This window comes from Pinus tabuliformis, chromosome 6, assembly GCF_031772625.1.
Source record: "Pinus tabuliformis cultivar Carrire ecotype Pingquan chromosome 6, CPIR1, whole genome shotgun sequence".
Taxonomy (NCBI): domain Eukaryota; kingdom Viridiplantae; phylum Streptophyta; class Pinopsida; order Pinales; family Pinaceae; genus Pinus; species Pinus tabuliformis.
Window position 1 is genome coordinate 2,098,166,797 of NC_142292.1, and position 16,570 is coordinate 2,098,183,366.

A 16,570-nucleotide genomic window follows, 5' to 3' on the forward strand; every position below is an offset into this window, starting at 1 on the left:
AAGATTTCACCTCAAAAACTAGTTTAAATAACACAAATCAAAATTTCTGAAGACAACTCCTTATGTCATTAATTTTTCAAAAAATATTTTTTTTTATTAGGTCTTGACTCCATTAATATTTTAGGGCCTTAACTCCTTGTTTTAAGTTTGACTTTGAATTTTTAATTCTTATTTAATCTAATTATTTAACTATATATTAAACCATAAATTACTATTTGATTTGATTTAAGTATTATAGTCATTAAAAGGTCATTACTCTCCATTTAATATGAGGTCAAAATCTGCCTTTTCCATCTATGAAGCACATAGAATAGGTTGAAACCATTGGCAAAACTTCTCCTATATAATTATTTTTTTAGTTGTTTAATATATATCACATAAACTTAAATTAATATAAAATTGTTAACGAGGTTAAAAGGTCATTACTCTCCATTTAATATGATGTCAAAATCTGCCTTTTCCATCTATGAAGCACATAGAATAGTTTGAAACCATTGGCAAAACTTCTTCTCCTATATAATTATTTTTTTAGTTATTTAATATATATCACATAAACTTAAATTAATATAAAATTGTTAATTTTCCTCGTTAGAAAAAACAAAAAAAACAATACAAATTTTATTTAAAATAAAAAATAAATATTTTATTTTAACTCAACATACCACATGCACTACACAATCTGAGTAAGAAAGTCATTAAGTTCATGTCAAACCAGTTCTGACATTGACATTGTAACTTATGATATAATTTTTTATTGAAAAAAAACGAAAAATAGAAATCAATAAAAACAAAAACAGGTTATGGATAATGTGGACCATCATTGGGAAGGAAGATAAATCCGACGAAGGAGCCAGGCGCCCCGCTACTGTGCACGGATGACGATATTTAGCGGCCAATAGAGACAGTGGTACACAGTGGTCCTTAAATAAAATACAATATGATTAACACAGAGAATTAGATAATGTCATGTGTACCCACCGCTTCTAAATATGATCCCTCGCCCTTCTCTGGGCAATTCTGCAGACACACAAACACGACAACAGTTATGGAGTCTGTCTTCTTTGCCAGAAGCCTGAATTGTTCTTCTTCTTTCATGTTCTTCGGAGGACGCAGACGCTTTATTTTGACACACAAATGGCAGCGGGGAAATATGCAAATTCATTGTAAAAGAAGAATGGGGGGGTGGCAGTGCAGGTTATCAACAGAGGGAGAAGATGACAAAACTGATGCAAAGGAGCCAACCGAAGCGCCTGCCTCCAAGTTAGCTTTTGCTTTCTGTGCCCTCCTTTTGGTTTTGTTAAGTGGTTTGATTTATTTTCAGTTCAGCAAAACCCATAAAAGCTATTTTGATTAATATTGTGTAATGGAAATAGACATGCCTTTTGACATCAAAGGATTACATGAAATATGACTTACATAACAAGTCGCACATAATTATGAAGAATATGCTTTGGCATTCCATGAATGGACAGTGCTTAGTTCGGTCATTTCATTTTAACTGTGGTGATATGGCAGATCTCACTTGAGGGGCAGATGCAACTGATTTTTGATGGGTTCTCTATTAAGAAACCAGACAAAGCTCGTGGGAGAGGAGCAGGAATGAATTAGAGATCACAAGGGCTGCATACAACTAGTTTACTATGAGGGCTAAGGCTAGGCGACTAAAAATTCAATGGGTTGATTAGAGGTCTCGATTTCTGTATCATGTTTGGAATCTTGAGTGTTGAATTGGAAGGGATATAAGATTATTATGGCATCGATGGAAGCAAGGTGCATTTCACAGTTCGCCTGGAAGAGGCGGGTCTGTTTGGTGTCACTTACTTAAATTAAAATGAAATAAAGTTTGACATCCTATTTCTCATGTAAATTTGTTTTTTTTGTTTTTGTTTTTTTTTTTTAAATTTAAAAGTAAACCATCTATGGGATCAATAAACAACAACAACAGACCACATGTAATATGTAAAATCGCAAAATCATAAAGTTGATAGCAAAACATTTATGACTTCGACATTGTATGCTTTCATATATACATCAGGAAATCAAGGAAAACAAACGCTTCGGGTAGCCAAGCCCCTGCCCTCTAAATATGTTTTGGGAGAATGAAGTAGCCGACAGAACAGTGGGCCGGACAGGGGCCAATTGATGGATGGGAATTAGCTTCAAACACATTGGGCAGGACAGGGGCCAATTGATGGATGGGACTTAGCTTCAAACACATAGCATGGTGTTATTCATCCACATGGATGGATAACCAAAGGAGAACTTTTTTCTCTTATGATGCAGATTTCTAACCAGCATCCACACGTTCTTCATTTCTCCATAGGGCATATGACTGATGATGCCTCTTAGTGCTTATTCAGGTCAGATTTTTATTGTGCTGCATGCTTACAAGGTACATTATTTCCATTCTTCATGATGAGTGCTATTTTCATGTATAGAGGTCATCCCGGTCATCATCGGGAGAATTGGTAGATGGATCAATATGCTCTTTATTTGTGCTTTTTACCTTGTTTTTAGTTCAATCAGAGGTAATCACTCTTCTCTAGTAGGGTGTGGCATTCTCGGGGTTGGTTGTAGTACCAGGGAGTGCTTGAAAAGGGGTATCATCTGAATATCATACATAACGTTTTCCATCTTTCCCTGAAACTCTTGTAACAGTCTTGTTCATGGTTGAATTGTATATGTCACTATCAAAGGTCCACCTTTCAATAGTCCCATGAGAAGAAGGGGTTAGAAATCTCAAGGCTGATGCGAATGAAAAAGAAAGTTAAGAGCAAATATGAAAAGTCAAAATGCAAAAGACAAATAAAAGGGATCATAGTGCCACAAAAGCCAAGGCAAATTGAGCAATGCCCCTTCACATGAGGCCATCACCCCTAGTCATTTTTTACAACAACAGGGTAGATTATATTAGTAGAAAAAATGTGTTGAAGCACATATTAATGATAAAATCACTTATTTATACATCTGCAATCTAGGTAAGAGATTGTTGTGTCTCCGTAACTTATTAACTATAAAAAAGGAATATGAAACTAATTATATATTGTACAATAACAATCCTAAAGGATTAGTTAACATTTCCCCCTTAATCCGAAGGGACATCTTTGAAAATTCCTCAACCGGAATCCCTACTGCAGCAACTGATGATATTACTCCTATTTGTTAAATTCCTTTAAACAAATTACTAGTTGTTTCCTACGGCAAATATCGTAATACATACACTGCAACCTTCACTTAATTAAATATTATGCGGAAACAAGAGACTGCGCAAGAAAGAAAATACAACACAATTGACACCGTTATTTCTGGACAAATGTCCCCAGAAAAACCCAATGCGGGAAAATCGGTGCAGCAGATCTGAGGGTTTTGTTATTATGCAGGAGAAAATCTGAGTACAATTTTGATTGCTCAACTAGCAATCCGATACAGAGAGAAACTATTGGAATTTCTAAGTCTAACCCGTTAGAAATTCTTCCTATACTATCTGGTTTATTTCTTCCTACTTGTTTAATTACTTAACAAGTTATTTATCATGTAAATGCTGAAAATAAACACAAGTACAGTATCAACATCTACAGATCATCAACTGAAAGAAAACAAGCACACAAGTGACACCGTTATTTTTGGACCAATGTCCCCAGAAAAACCCAATGCGGGAAAACCGGTGCAGCTATTCAGAGGGTTTTATTATTATGCAGTTTTCAGAATACAACCAGGGTGCCAGAAATGGCTCACCCAACAGAGAATGCCCTCAGCAGTAGTACCTCTCCTCGGAGACAGATATTCTGGCTGAATAATCACCGGATGAACAATCCCACAACAACAATTGCAGCTCCCACTACTCTGCGTCACCCTACCCAGCTCACCAGCGCCCAGTATGTCCCACGAAATCCTCCCAGCGTTGCCTCTTTGGTTCTGCGTCAGCTTCTGGAGCTTCCGCGTCAGCCCCTAGACCCTCTGTGTCTCACACGTTGGCCTCTCCTGGCTCTGCACAACACCCAGCTGCCTCTGCGTCAAACTCTCCTTTCTCTGCGCTGTCTCTCTGGTACCAACTTTGCCTCTCTGCTATGTATTCACTACTCGTCGTTGCTGATTACTGATTCTATCTCTCTTAGCAAACCCCACTCTAGAGAATAGAATGATTGATCACTCTGGTGTATTCTCCAACTGACCCTCAAGCCTCTTCTTATACTTTTCTCGTTGGTCCTTCAATGGTAGAGATTAAATCTCTAATCAACGACTAAGATTAGATTTGGCTTGATTCATGGCTTTTGGAACCTTCTAACCTAGTTTTATATTAATACCCATTAATATTTTATTTTTCCTAAGTTTAGACTTAGGAATTCCATTAAAAATATTAATTATTTTAATATCTCCCAAATCGGTTAGAATCTGCCCAAACCATTTCCGGGTCTTGGAGATCTCATGTGCTTTAGCCTCGTCACCAATTTTCATGGCTAGAGCACATTCGATGCTGCCCAAAATCAACACTCCCTCTTAGCGAGGACTGTGCTCTAGTAATACTCCACACTGAGCATCACCTTGATTATCCAACATCGGTCCCTGTGCTGATGTTAGGCCTCCCCGCCCAACATCCTTTGCACTGCTGCCCATGGCCCTGCCACTGCCTTTGTTGCATCCGTAAGACAGCTCCTTCTGCAGCCGTGTTGCTGCTGGTCCATACACCCAGCGCTGCATCCCCTTCTCCTCACGCTACATTGTGCTAATGCATATTGCTTCCGCACTGCAACTCAATTACTGAGAAGTAAGTAACTGATCCACCCAACATCTGACATCCCTGTTAGGCTAGAAACACTCTTGATACTGAAGCTCCCTCTGCCCCTAACAAGTGCTCCCTCTACTGACCTCTGCGCTGCTGCAACAACTCCCTGCATCTCGCACCGTTGCACACCTCTCTGTGCCATCCTGCATTGGTGCAACACTCTCGTGCTTCTCGCACTGTCCCGGGACTCCGCCACTTCATCTGCATCTGTTTCTACTGACATCCGCTAGTCCTGCTACTCCTCTTCGGGGCTCCCGTAGCAAGGTATAATCCAAGAGGTTGGGTGCCTCAAGGATCCTGCCTCTCATCGCCTGTAGTCCGTCTGACTACAGCTCGATGTCTCCCCACTTCTTCTCAAGTGGCACATGAGCACTCAAGGCATAATCGTCATCCTCCTCGACTTCTTTCTCCGTCCTTGCTGGCGCTGCCTTGGTCTCAGAAGCCTCTCCCTTGCTCTTTTTCCTCGGACACTGGTTCGCCAAATGACCCAGTTCCCCACAATGGAAGCACTTGACCTTGGAGAGGTCCTTCTTCTTCCGCTTCTCCTGCTTTCCCGCAGATGCTAGATCCGCATCCTCTTCTTCCTCCTTGATTCTGACCCCTTTACCGCTACTCCCCGCCTTGGTTAGCTGTCTGATCTCTTCCTGACGAAGAGCCGCCCACAATTCATCCCAATTTGGAAGCTTCGACCTGCCCAGTATGCTCTGGACAAATACTTCCCAATCCTCGGAAACTGCGTTCAGTGCGGCGTTCAGTGCGGTCCTCACCAACATCTCCTCATCCAGTGTGGCTCTTATGGAAGTCAGCTAGTCCCGGATCTCCTTCAATCGACCGAGGAAGATATCTATCTGCTCTCCCTTCTGCATCTGGTATGACCGCAGTTGATTTTCAAGTAACATCTTCCTCTGCACGGAAGTATGCTAGTACAATTTCTTCAGGGCCTCCCACATCTCATTTGCTGTATCCTTTTCGACAATATGTGACACCACATGATCCTTGACCCCATCAAGGATGATGCACTTCGCCCTGGCCATTGCCTCCTTGTACTTCTCATTTTCAGCTGGGTCAACTGGGATCGCTATTGTTTTCAAGGCGAAGTCCTTGATGCGATATCTGTCTAGAATGGACAAGATCCTGGCCTTCCAGACCACAAAGTTGGACGCTCCGTCCAGTCTATCCTTATCTCTCAGTCCATTCACGACCATCTCGCTGCTCTTCTTTTGACTCCTCTGAGTCTCTCTACTTCCCTCTTGGAAGTCCTCTGTTCGACTCCTGCTGAGTCTCTCAACAGTCAACTTCCCTTTTGGAAGTTCTCGGTTCGACTCCCTCTGAGTCTCAATTTCCCTTCTGGAAATCCCTTTGCCAACGTCGAGTTACCCTACTCTGATCGTCTGTGCAGTTGCACCACTGATCTAGATTCCTTGGCTAGAAATCCGCCTCGGCAGCAACTCCCTCCTCCTTGGTCTTGCCTTGTTAGGCACTGTTCTAACCACAGTACCCCACCAGCTTCGCTCCGCAAATTACCCACAGCCTCCTATGCCCCGGCAACTGAAGGACTGAGCCACTAGGCTCTGCGCAATCCTGGCACCGGAAAAATCTCCACCTCTTGGCCACAACGTCGATCCTTCCTGACTGAGAAAGATGACCGGGCACTGTGTAGGTCAGATCTGCTCTTCTCTACCTCTGTGCTGATCCTCTTCCTGGCTTGAGTTGATGACACAAGTCCTCTGCGTCACCCCTTCCTTGTTGCTTTCTGCTAGGAACAACTTCTGTCACTCGGGACATTTGTTTGTGCTACTACTACTCTGCTAGCTGATGCCTTCAGTTATCCTGTGATCTGCAACCACGCTTTGATACCATGTTGGAATTTCTAAGTCTAACTTGTTAGAAATTCTTCCTGTACTATCTAGTTTATTTCTTCCTACTTGTTTAATTACTTAACAAGTTATTTAGCATATAAATACTAAAAATAAACACAAGTACAGTATCAACATCTACAGATCATCAACTGAAAGAAAACAAGCACACAAGTGACACTGTTATTTTTGGACCAATGTCCTCGAAAAAAACCAATGTGGGAAAACCAGTGCAGCTATTCAGAGGGTTTTATTATTATGCAATTTTCAGAATACAACCAGGGTGCCATAAATGGCTCACCCAACAGAGAATGCCCTCGGTAATAGTACCTCTCCTCGGAGACAGATATTCCGGCTAAAATAATCACCGGATGAACAATTCCACAACAACAATTGCAACTCCCATTGCTCTTCCTCACTCTGATAGGGACTGCGTCACCCTACCCGGCTCACAAGCTCCCAGTCTGTCCCACAAAATCCTCCCAACGCTGCATCTTTGGTTCTGCGTCAGCTCTGCTAGCCTCTGCGTTAGCTTCTGGAGCTTCTACGTTAGCCCCTAGACCCTCTGCGTCTCACACGCTGGCCTCTCCTGGCTTTGCGCAGCTCCTGGCTGCCTCTGCGAAGCACCCAGTTGCCTCTGCGTCAACCTCTCCCGGCTCTGCACTGTCTCTTTGGTACCAACTCTGCCTCTCTGCTATGTATTCACTGCCCCTCGCTGCTGATCACTGATTCTCTCTCTTAGCAAACCCTGCTCTAGAGAATAGAATAACTGATCACTTTGGTGTATTCTCCAACTGAATCTCAAGCCTCTTCTTATACTTTTCTCGTTGGTCCTTCAACGACCGAGATTAAATTTCTAATCAACGACTAAGATTAGATTTGGCTTGATCCATGGCTTTTGGAATCTTCTAACTCAGTTTTATATTTTTTTTTTTTCTCCGTAAAAACTAGCTAAGTCATATATTAACTGTACAAGTAAAAATTACAGACTGTAAGACGAGTTTTCCAGGGCCTCTGGTAGCACCCTGGGAACCTTGACCAAAATTCTGAAGGCTCCCACGCAGGGAAAGCCTTATCAAAACCATTCAGACCATGCTCGACACTAAAAGCTCCCACGCAGGGGCAGCACCGGATCAAATTTGCAAAAACAGTTCTAGAAATCAACGGACTCCCAGTGGAGCCACAGAAAGAGGACCCAACACATTACTGCCCATGCAGGGGCTAACTGCCAAAAGGGACTGACTCAACAACCAGATAGAAGTGAGCAAGACAGAAGCGCTCGACGTGGACCAATTGAAATTAAGATCAGACCAGAGACAAGGCTTAATTACATATGGCGACGATGCAAGCATCAGCTGCCAGCAAGCAAAACGAAAATGCAAGAGAGAAGTACCCGCGTCTGCGTCTGCGTTAATCCTTGTGATGAGTTGAAGATGAAAGAAGGGTCGCGAAATAGGCATCAGCTTCTTCAGCGAGGCTTTTGTCCTCCACAACAAATGCCCAGCCATCCCCCTCTGGTCGTCCCTCCCACATCTTTCTCCATGTCTCTTCATCAATATCTGAAGGAGCTGGCCCCACCGGAGGAGAGGTATCGTGCGGTCCAGCCTCAGACGCTGGTGGCTCCATAGCTGAGCTCTGTTTCCCTGCTTCATGTTCTCCTTTGTCAATTTCTTTGCCTTTGCCTTCCGCTTGCTTCTCCTGCAAGTTCTGAGGGGTGTTCTCCCCATTTCCTTCCCGAAGTTTTGTGAACATGACTGAGATGTGGGCATTGAGCCCTGGGTTGCTCTCAGAACTTTGCAATGTGAAAACCACTGAGCCAAAGGAGGGAAGCTCGGATTTTTCTTCATTAGCGCTCCCAACCTCCAAGAACTGACTGATGGGGAGTGGGGTAGCTCTGGCTCTCCTATGGCAATAGCAGCAGCAGCAGTGGTGATGCTCATCCACTGCTGGGGCTCGCGAGGAGGAACCTCTTGCTGGACCTCTCCTACATGGCTGTCGTTGTCGGAGTTTAACCATGGTGATTCTGAATCTTTTCTTGTGTGTTTGCAGGTGAGCTTGGAGTCGAAGACAGAGCCAATTGTTTCCCAGATCTCTCTCTGGTGCCCAATTTCCTTTCTGAGACCCGTCCCTTGGTAGCAAGGTGGACCAATTCCAGTTCTTACCCTGCAATTGAGCCAATTGCCGCCGTCTACATGACCAGCAACCAGAGTGGCAATGGCAGTGACAGTGACCACGAGAAACCAGGCGTCGAGGTGAACGAAGCTGCCACCGCCTCGGCTCTCTGTAATTTCCCCTCTTCCAAAATTCTTCAGACAATAATTCCTTGCGCACTCCATCGCGCCTGATAAACTCTGCCTTATGCCCTCGAACTAGGCGCGCATTAAGTGCTCTCTGCAGATCCATAAACCTACCACCCTTGCCATTAACTGCATTAACGCAGCTGGGGGGTTCATGTTAAGGTTGACGGCCTTCCCCTGGTGGCCGTATTGTTTACACGGGGCAGCCCATGCGTGGCATGTGGCGTGCCCATCTCTTCCGTCCCGCCACCCGCATCCGGGGTAACTCAGTTTTATATTAATACCCATTAATATTTTATTTTTCCCAAGTTTAGACCTAGGAACTCCATTAAAAATATTAAATATTTTAATATCTCCCAAACCGGTTAGAATCTGCCCAAACCATTTCTGGGTCTTGGAGATCTCATGTGTTTTAGCCTCTCCACCAATTTTCATGGCTAGAGCACATCTGATGCTACCCCAAATCAACAAACAATAGACAAAATGAATGGTGAAATGATCTTACCCTGTCACTGGGAGAATCTAATTCTAATCATGCTAAACTGGAGCCTCTGCGTAACCTCTGCGCAAAACTGCGTCACTCCTACGCTGTTTCTACGTCACCGCTGCTGGGTATCACGCTGCTCCTTCTCTGGACCCTCTGCTAGCTGGAAAATTCAAATGTCTACCTCCCCGTCTCACACTCCGGCTATTGAAACTCGATTTCCTTAGCAGGAATTCGATTTCCCTCTAAGGCCTGCACTGCCACTGCGTCAACTCTGCGTGGGCTAGCGTCTGCCTCTCTCTGGACGTCGTTCTGCCCTCTCTCTGCCTCGTACTCTCCGGCCCAGGAAAACTTCCTTCTTTCGGATACTCATTGCCCCTCTCTACAACAAATATCCTTGATCAGAATTTCCTCCTGAGAACTTCTCATTTCAAAAATTCGATCTCTTGATCTCTCGGTGTGTTTTCCAAATGACCCTCAAGCTCCCTTAAATAATTTTCTCAGTGACATTCAACGACCTAGATTAAAAGCTAATCAATGGCTAAGATCATTTTAGCTTGATCTAAAAGTTACACCCACAGTTAGATTAATACCCATTAATATTTTTAATTTCCTAAGTTTAGACTTAGGGTCCCATTAAAAAATATTAATTATTTTAATAAAATTGTCTCTGGTTGGAATTTCCCAAACACCTTTTGGGTTCTTTGGAATACATGTGCCCAAGCCTCCCTGCAATATATCTCAATGCCTAACATTATGACACTCTGATCCTACCTTCTCAGATTATATGTTGAAGACAACAAAGGTAAAAAAAGAGATGCTCTGTTTTCATTCCTATACTAGGCAAAAGATGGAATTAGCTAAGGCATGTATAGCAATTTCAACTCACAAATATTTTAATAGCAAAAAGAGATCCACAAAGTGCTTTGTGGTCTGCACATTTTTTCTTCTATGAGTATGAGATCACAAGGATGCTACCTTGCAAGAATATATGCAGCAAACAAGAACAAGATTTGAGTACAAAGTGAAAAAAAATTGACAGCAGGTTCTTTTCATATCATAAAGCAAATGCAACAGGAGTTTAACAGCAACACAAAATGCTTTCTTTTCTTTACATATTCAACGCATATTCATCAAGGCTCATGTAGAGGACATTGATACCCTATTTCAGCATGCATAAAGAAGGATTTGAGGCACACCTCCAAAAGTATGGTAATAAACATGATTCACATTGCAAAGAATTGAGTTAAGCCTTGGATGTGGTAAGTTGTTACTCATTTTTACTAATGCAAATCAGTTTGAGTCTGCTCCATGATTTCTCTTGAGTGGACATTTGCCAAAATTTTATGGTTCCTCTTCTTCATATTTTTCACTTTCCTCTACTTCACCTACTTTGGGATGATGCCAGTGGTTATTACTCCAAGTTACCACATTGCTTCAATCATTTCATCAACCTTTTATTCCTCTTGGAATCTCTTCTATGGGTTCATTGTCCCTTGGTTGAAAAATCTTGTACGGTGGAGATGGTTTTATTGGTTCAACTCCATTTCTTGGACACTTTATGGTCTAATTGCAGCACATTCTGGGTGACATGGATTCTAAGATGAATATAATAGAAGGAAAATACAAAAATAGTATATTTTGGGAGAAGCTACTTTGGATTAGATATAACTTCTTGGGAGTTGTATTTTCCATGGTGTGCATTCCTCTTTTATTTTCTTTGATGTTTCCTTTTTGTTAAAATTGGCAACTAGGGCCAAACTCCATGTGGGTCATCTTATTTATGGCAGCTGATATTTTTCTTGGATTCTTCTCGTCGAGAGATGTAGGATTGGTCTAACGATCATCCGATTTCAACATGTATTTATGGAGATATGAATTTATTTGTATATACTTGACAATTTGTCAAGGTTGGCCAGAAAGCTAAAGTATGTGGCACACCCCCAACTTAACCTCAACGATTCATATAAATAGAAGATACCTTGTGGCATTATTTCACATCATCTCAACGCTCATCTTCTCTCTCCTTACTTGATTGGGTACACATAAAGGAGTAGCATCTCTCACATGTGTGGAAGGACGAAGTGTTTTCTGATTAGGGCTGCGTTGATTGAGTTTGACCAGGGCTGCAGGAAGGTACTTTGACCATCATTGACCAGCGTGGACTCCTCTTTGACTACGGCTTAGGTGTGGCTGCTTCTCCTTGGCATGCCGCATATTTTGGCACGCAAACTGAGGTGATCTGACCTCAAGTTTGACCAACTTTGACTGTCAAAAGGTTGACCACAGATCTGTCCAGCGTTGACTGAAGTCTGACTGTAATTTCAGACTATTTTGGGTTGACTCTTCTTGCTATTGGAGGTTGAGTTGACTGGGATATTGACCACACTGATTGGAGGTCAAACCTGACTTGTTTGACCAGCTTTGACTTTGCTGGTTAGGGTTTTGCTGCTGCTGTCATAAAATTACAGAATTGTATATTTGTTTTTTTTGCTGAATTAAGCGTCGGACCTTCTATTCAAATTGATAATAAAACCATATTACAAAATGTACAAATGAGATGTGGGCCACATATAGCCTAGGAAACCGAGCCTAAGGCCCACTATCCGGGCCCAGGGCCCACAAAAACATGACGTCGAAACCACAAAAGATAATCGAACGCCCAGACCGTTTGATCTGTCATTAGAGATCTAACGGTCAAGAACAATATCGGACCACTAACAAGCACACCCTTTAACTCTTGAATCGGACCCGATAAGCATTTAGAGACCGCTCTATAAAAATTTCGGGTCCGTTTTGGCTGATAACCCTCGTGCATGTAGTCCGCCCGAAATCCACCAGATGCAAGCGATTCCCACTAGTCTGAGTGACTTGCTCAATGTTTAACACTGCTTTCGGACCCAAAGCCTAATAAAGCTACTGTTAAAGTTGATTTCGGGTCCGTTTGGCTTGGTAACCACCTAAGTCACATGACACGAGGACACGAGACACGGAGGACACGTAAATACGAGTATTCAATACGAAACGCAGCGCCCTGGAAACAGGACACAGGGGACACGTTTTATATATATTTAATATATATATATATATATATATATATATATATATACCAAAACATAGTTTTTTATCCATATTAAATTGCAGGTTGCAGCTTATCTAATCAACTGAAAATATAATTACTTTTCAAAGTTCATAGTTCACTTTAAAAAAATAAATAGAATCAAAATTTACTATTTAGAAATTAGAATGTGATATGCTTGGTCTTGATTCTTGAATATTCAATGTTCATTATTCATGTACAACTTACAAGCATATAAGAAAATAACTAAAGTCTAATCCTATTGATTTCCTCTGCCCCTCTTGCAAGAAAATGCCACAGCTTTCCCTTTCCCTCTAGATGTAGATGCTGGTGCTGGTGGAGTTGGCAGTGGAGTTTGCAATGCTCTAGAAGCTGAAGAACTAGAAGTAGGAGCTATAGGAGCTAGACCACGTCCTCTACTGGTGGCAGGGGTAGCCTGTGCAGGTGGTGTCACTTGGAAACATTACAATCTCCCAATCCTGAAATTCTGAAAAACTGATAAGTCTGCTGCATTTTGAATGAAATCTAAAATTCTACTTTCTCCATATGAAATCCAATGAGGCCGGAACCACTCTCAAACATCTTGAGTCATTTCATGGTAATGTTAAAAATTTAAGTAAAAGGATGAAAATGAAGATTAAGGAGAATGTCACTTTTACTTTAAGAATTTAACATTACCATGAATAACATATCAATACTAGGGCCTAGACTTGATCATTAAGCTGCCCCACTCAAAAATTATTTGTTTCTTTCAAAAAAAATTGCAACTTATGCAGGCAACGTTTTTTATCAACGGAATACGCGTTTTCCAGATGCATGACACGACGAAAACCGGCGAATATGTTTTACATTTTACAGGACACAATGAAAAACGTTTTCGACACGTTTTAGGGCCGTTTTCGTGTCTGACACATAAAATACGGGACACGGGACCTTGGAGGACGTGTCCTATGACTTAGGTAACCACCTTGCTATTTGCCACGCGGAATTGATAAGATTGCTGCTATTTCTCCTATCTGCTCGCACTTTAACCAAGCTCCTTGCATAGCCAATGAAAAGGCGATCTGTAGTATAATTCAAATTCATGTAAATACTTGTGCTGTCAATTGAAACCCGCCCGAGAACCTTGGGTTTGTAGAGTTCTGGGCACATATTCCGGCCTAAGGACCGGCCATACTTTTTGTTTATATCCCTGAACTGCTGCTTCATGTGGACTAAAATTCAACTGTTTCCTGAGGTCTACAACCAGCTAGTATCCCCTGCTCTGATAGAGCTCCTGGTCCGCGTTCGCATATCTGAGACACTCTTCCCTCAATCTACCCTTGGGGGTCTCTATCCATTTATATTTATTGTTGCTTTTAGCACAGAGTACGCCTTCATTAGCTAAGATGTCCGCTAATTTGTTGGCTGTTCGGCGCACATGAGTGAAGCTCAGGGTTCTCATGTTCTGCAGGTGGGATTGAATCCTTTGATAGACTTGCAGAAGCCTCCAATGTCTCGAAACTTTTTCCGGCGCTGAGCCATAGCAAATTTTCTTGACCGAATTGATTGGAATCAGCTTCAATTAAAATGTTATGAAGATTTGAGTCCCTCAGGATTTCTAAGCATTGCTCAAGGGCCATGAGCTCTACCATATTGTTTGTGGCTTTCCCCAAATTACTATGAAAGATGATTTCTATACAACCCTTTTCATCCCTTATCACTCCTCCATAACCAACCATGCTCGGGTTTCCTTTTGAGGCCCCATCTATATTGCATTTCATAAAACCTTGAGGGGGAGGTTGCCAGAAATCCTTATCAGCAATTATGTGATTTGCATTTTTGTTTTTTCCCTTTGGGATAAGCCCCTGCAGACCCAACTGTATTAGTATCTGCACATCAGTATCTTTAGGTTGGTTCTCAGGGGGGTTTTTAATGAGGGTTCCTACCGTCTCATTGAGCTGTCTTAAAATCTGTGCCATGATGCTCTGGGAAGAACCTTTCCTGTTTTTGAATATTCTGTTGTTGCGTTCTTTCCAGACATCCCAGATTAGAAAGCTTGGAGCTAAAGCCCAAGCTTTGTTGACTGTTTCATTATCAGAGAAATTTTTCCTCCACTTCTTTAAGGTGCTGGTAATGCTACCCATGTCCCTGTCTGTTTGTCTGAATATTGAAGCAATCCAATTCCACAATGTGGATGTGAATGGGCAGAGGTTGAGAAGGTGATCCATAGTTTCTTCTTGTAATTCACATAGCTGGCATTTAGATGGACCAGCTACCCCTCTTTTCCTAAGGTTTTCCTAGGTTAGAATTTTTTTATGCTGCACTAACCACATGAACAGTTTGATCTTCATCCAGCTTTGGTTCTGCCATAGGTCCTTCCATACCCAATCAGGGTTTGGAAAGTCAAGCCCAAGGGCTATGCGCTTGGCCTCTTTGAGGTTAAAGGTGCCTTCATTGTTATTGCCCCATCTCAGCTGGTCTGAATCTGCTGATATCAGAATCTTTCTCTGTTCCAGGATGGTTGTTAGAGCTTCTGCCTGTGCCTTCAAGGGGGAGTCATCACTGTATACCAGGTTCTTCCATATCCTCCATTTTCCCTCGCTTTTTTCTTGATCCCAGAAGTCATTTACTCTGAGTAACCTTTTGTTGTCAGTATCGTTCTTGAGATTTGCAAATTCTTCTCTTAACAATTTAGGTTCCTGTTGCCACTTATCCTCCCAAAACCATGCAAGGTTTCCATCTCTAATTTCCCAGAAACTGTGTTTCTGAACAATGGCTCTATTCTCCCAAGCTTTGTTCCAAATGTGGGAGCCTTTGATGATCCCAGACATTCTAATGTGATCCTTGTCTTGCCAATTGTTTGCATATTTTTGTTTCCAAATTTGGGCCCAAGGGGAAGCTGAATCTTTTAGCCATCTCCACCATAGTTTTGCCCCCAAAACTTTGTTTAGCACTTTAGGATCATCCAGTCCCAAACCTCCATGTGTCTTAGGTTTACAGATTTTTTCCCAGGCTACCAAGGCCCATTTTTTTTTCTCTTCCCCTTTGCCCCAAAGAAAATCTCTTTGGATATTTCTGCATAGTTGCATGACTCCTTTAGGAGCTAGAAGGGCTGAAAACATAAAAATGGGGACAGCTTTTGTGAGCACTAGTCGTCCTGCTAAGTTCAAAGACCTACTTGTCCATTTCCGTATTTTGTCCTGTAGCTTATTAATCACAGGCTCCCAAACCGTCTTGCTCAGAGGTTTGTCTGTTAGCGGTACTCCCAAATATTTGGAGGGTAGCATATCTCTTTGAAAGCCTAGAATTCTGGATATATTTCTCTGAATAGCAATGTCAGTATTAAAAAAGAAAATCTTTGATTTGGTAAGGCTTACCTCTGTGCCCGCAGCCATTGCAAAGTCTTTCAGGATTTGTTTGTAGGCTAGAGCTTCCCTGACCGTAGGTGTACCCTGTAGCATAGTATCATCCACAAATTGTTGATGGGTCAAAGCATCTCCGTTCATGGTGAGTTTGAGACCCTGGATTTTGCCTTCTGCTTTGGCAGATTTGATAGCTTTGCCTAGCCCTTCCATCATGAGAATAAAGAGGAAGGGTGAGAGAGGATCTCCTTGTCTGAGACCTCTCGTAGGATTAAAGGGCTTGGATGGTGAACCATTTAACAGGATTGAAAAACTAGAGGTAGTTACAAGGGCCATTACCCATCTTACCCAGTTATGGTCAAATCCATATGCTATAAGAACTCTCCTTATGTAAGCCCAACTTAGCTTATCATAAGCCTTTTCTAGGTCAAGTTGCATAATCATTCCCGCCTGCCTATTGCTTATAAGTGAGTGAACCACCTCGTGTGCTTGAATGATATTGTTGAGAATTTGTCTGCCTTCCACATACCTAGTTTGTTCCTCAGATACGAGAGTTGGAAGAAGGGGTTTAAGCCTGTTGGCAATTATTTTGGAAATTATTTTGTACACCACATTGCATAATGCTATTGGTCTGAATCTGTCTGGTGTCATAGCATTATCCTGTTTTGGAATTAAGGATATGAAAGAGGTATTGAGCGCCTTCAAAACAGTTCTATTTTTCCTAGAG

At 42.1% G+C, this 16,570-nt stretch overlaps 1 protein-coding gene across 1 annotated transcript in view; it reads left to right on the top strand.

Moving 5' to 3' along the window:
* The first annotated feature begins 846 nt into the window (after positions 1-846).
* The window catches only part of LOC149267635 (protein ORANGE, chloroplastic-like), a 440,170-nt gene continuing 424,446 nt past the window's right edge, over positions 847-16,570 (top strand). The window contains exon 1 of the mRNA XM_089433757.1: positions 847-1,260. Coding sequence (XP_089289883.1) covers positions 962-1,260 — 299 coding nt within the window. The 5' untranslated portion in view covers positions 847-961. The remainder of the gene's footprint in view (positions 1,261-16,570) is intronic.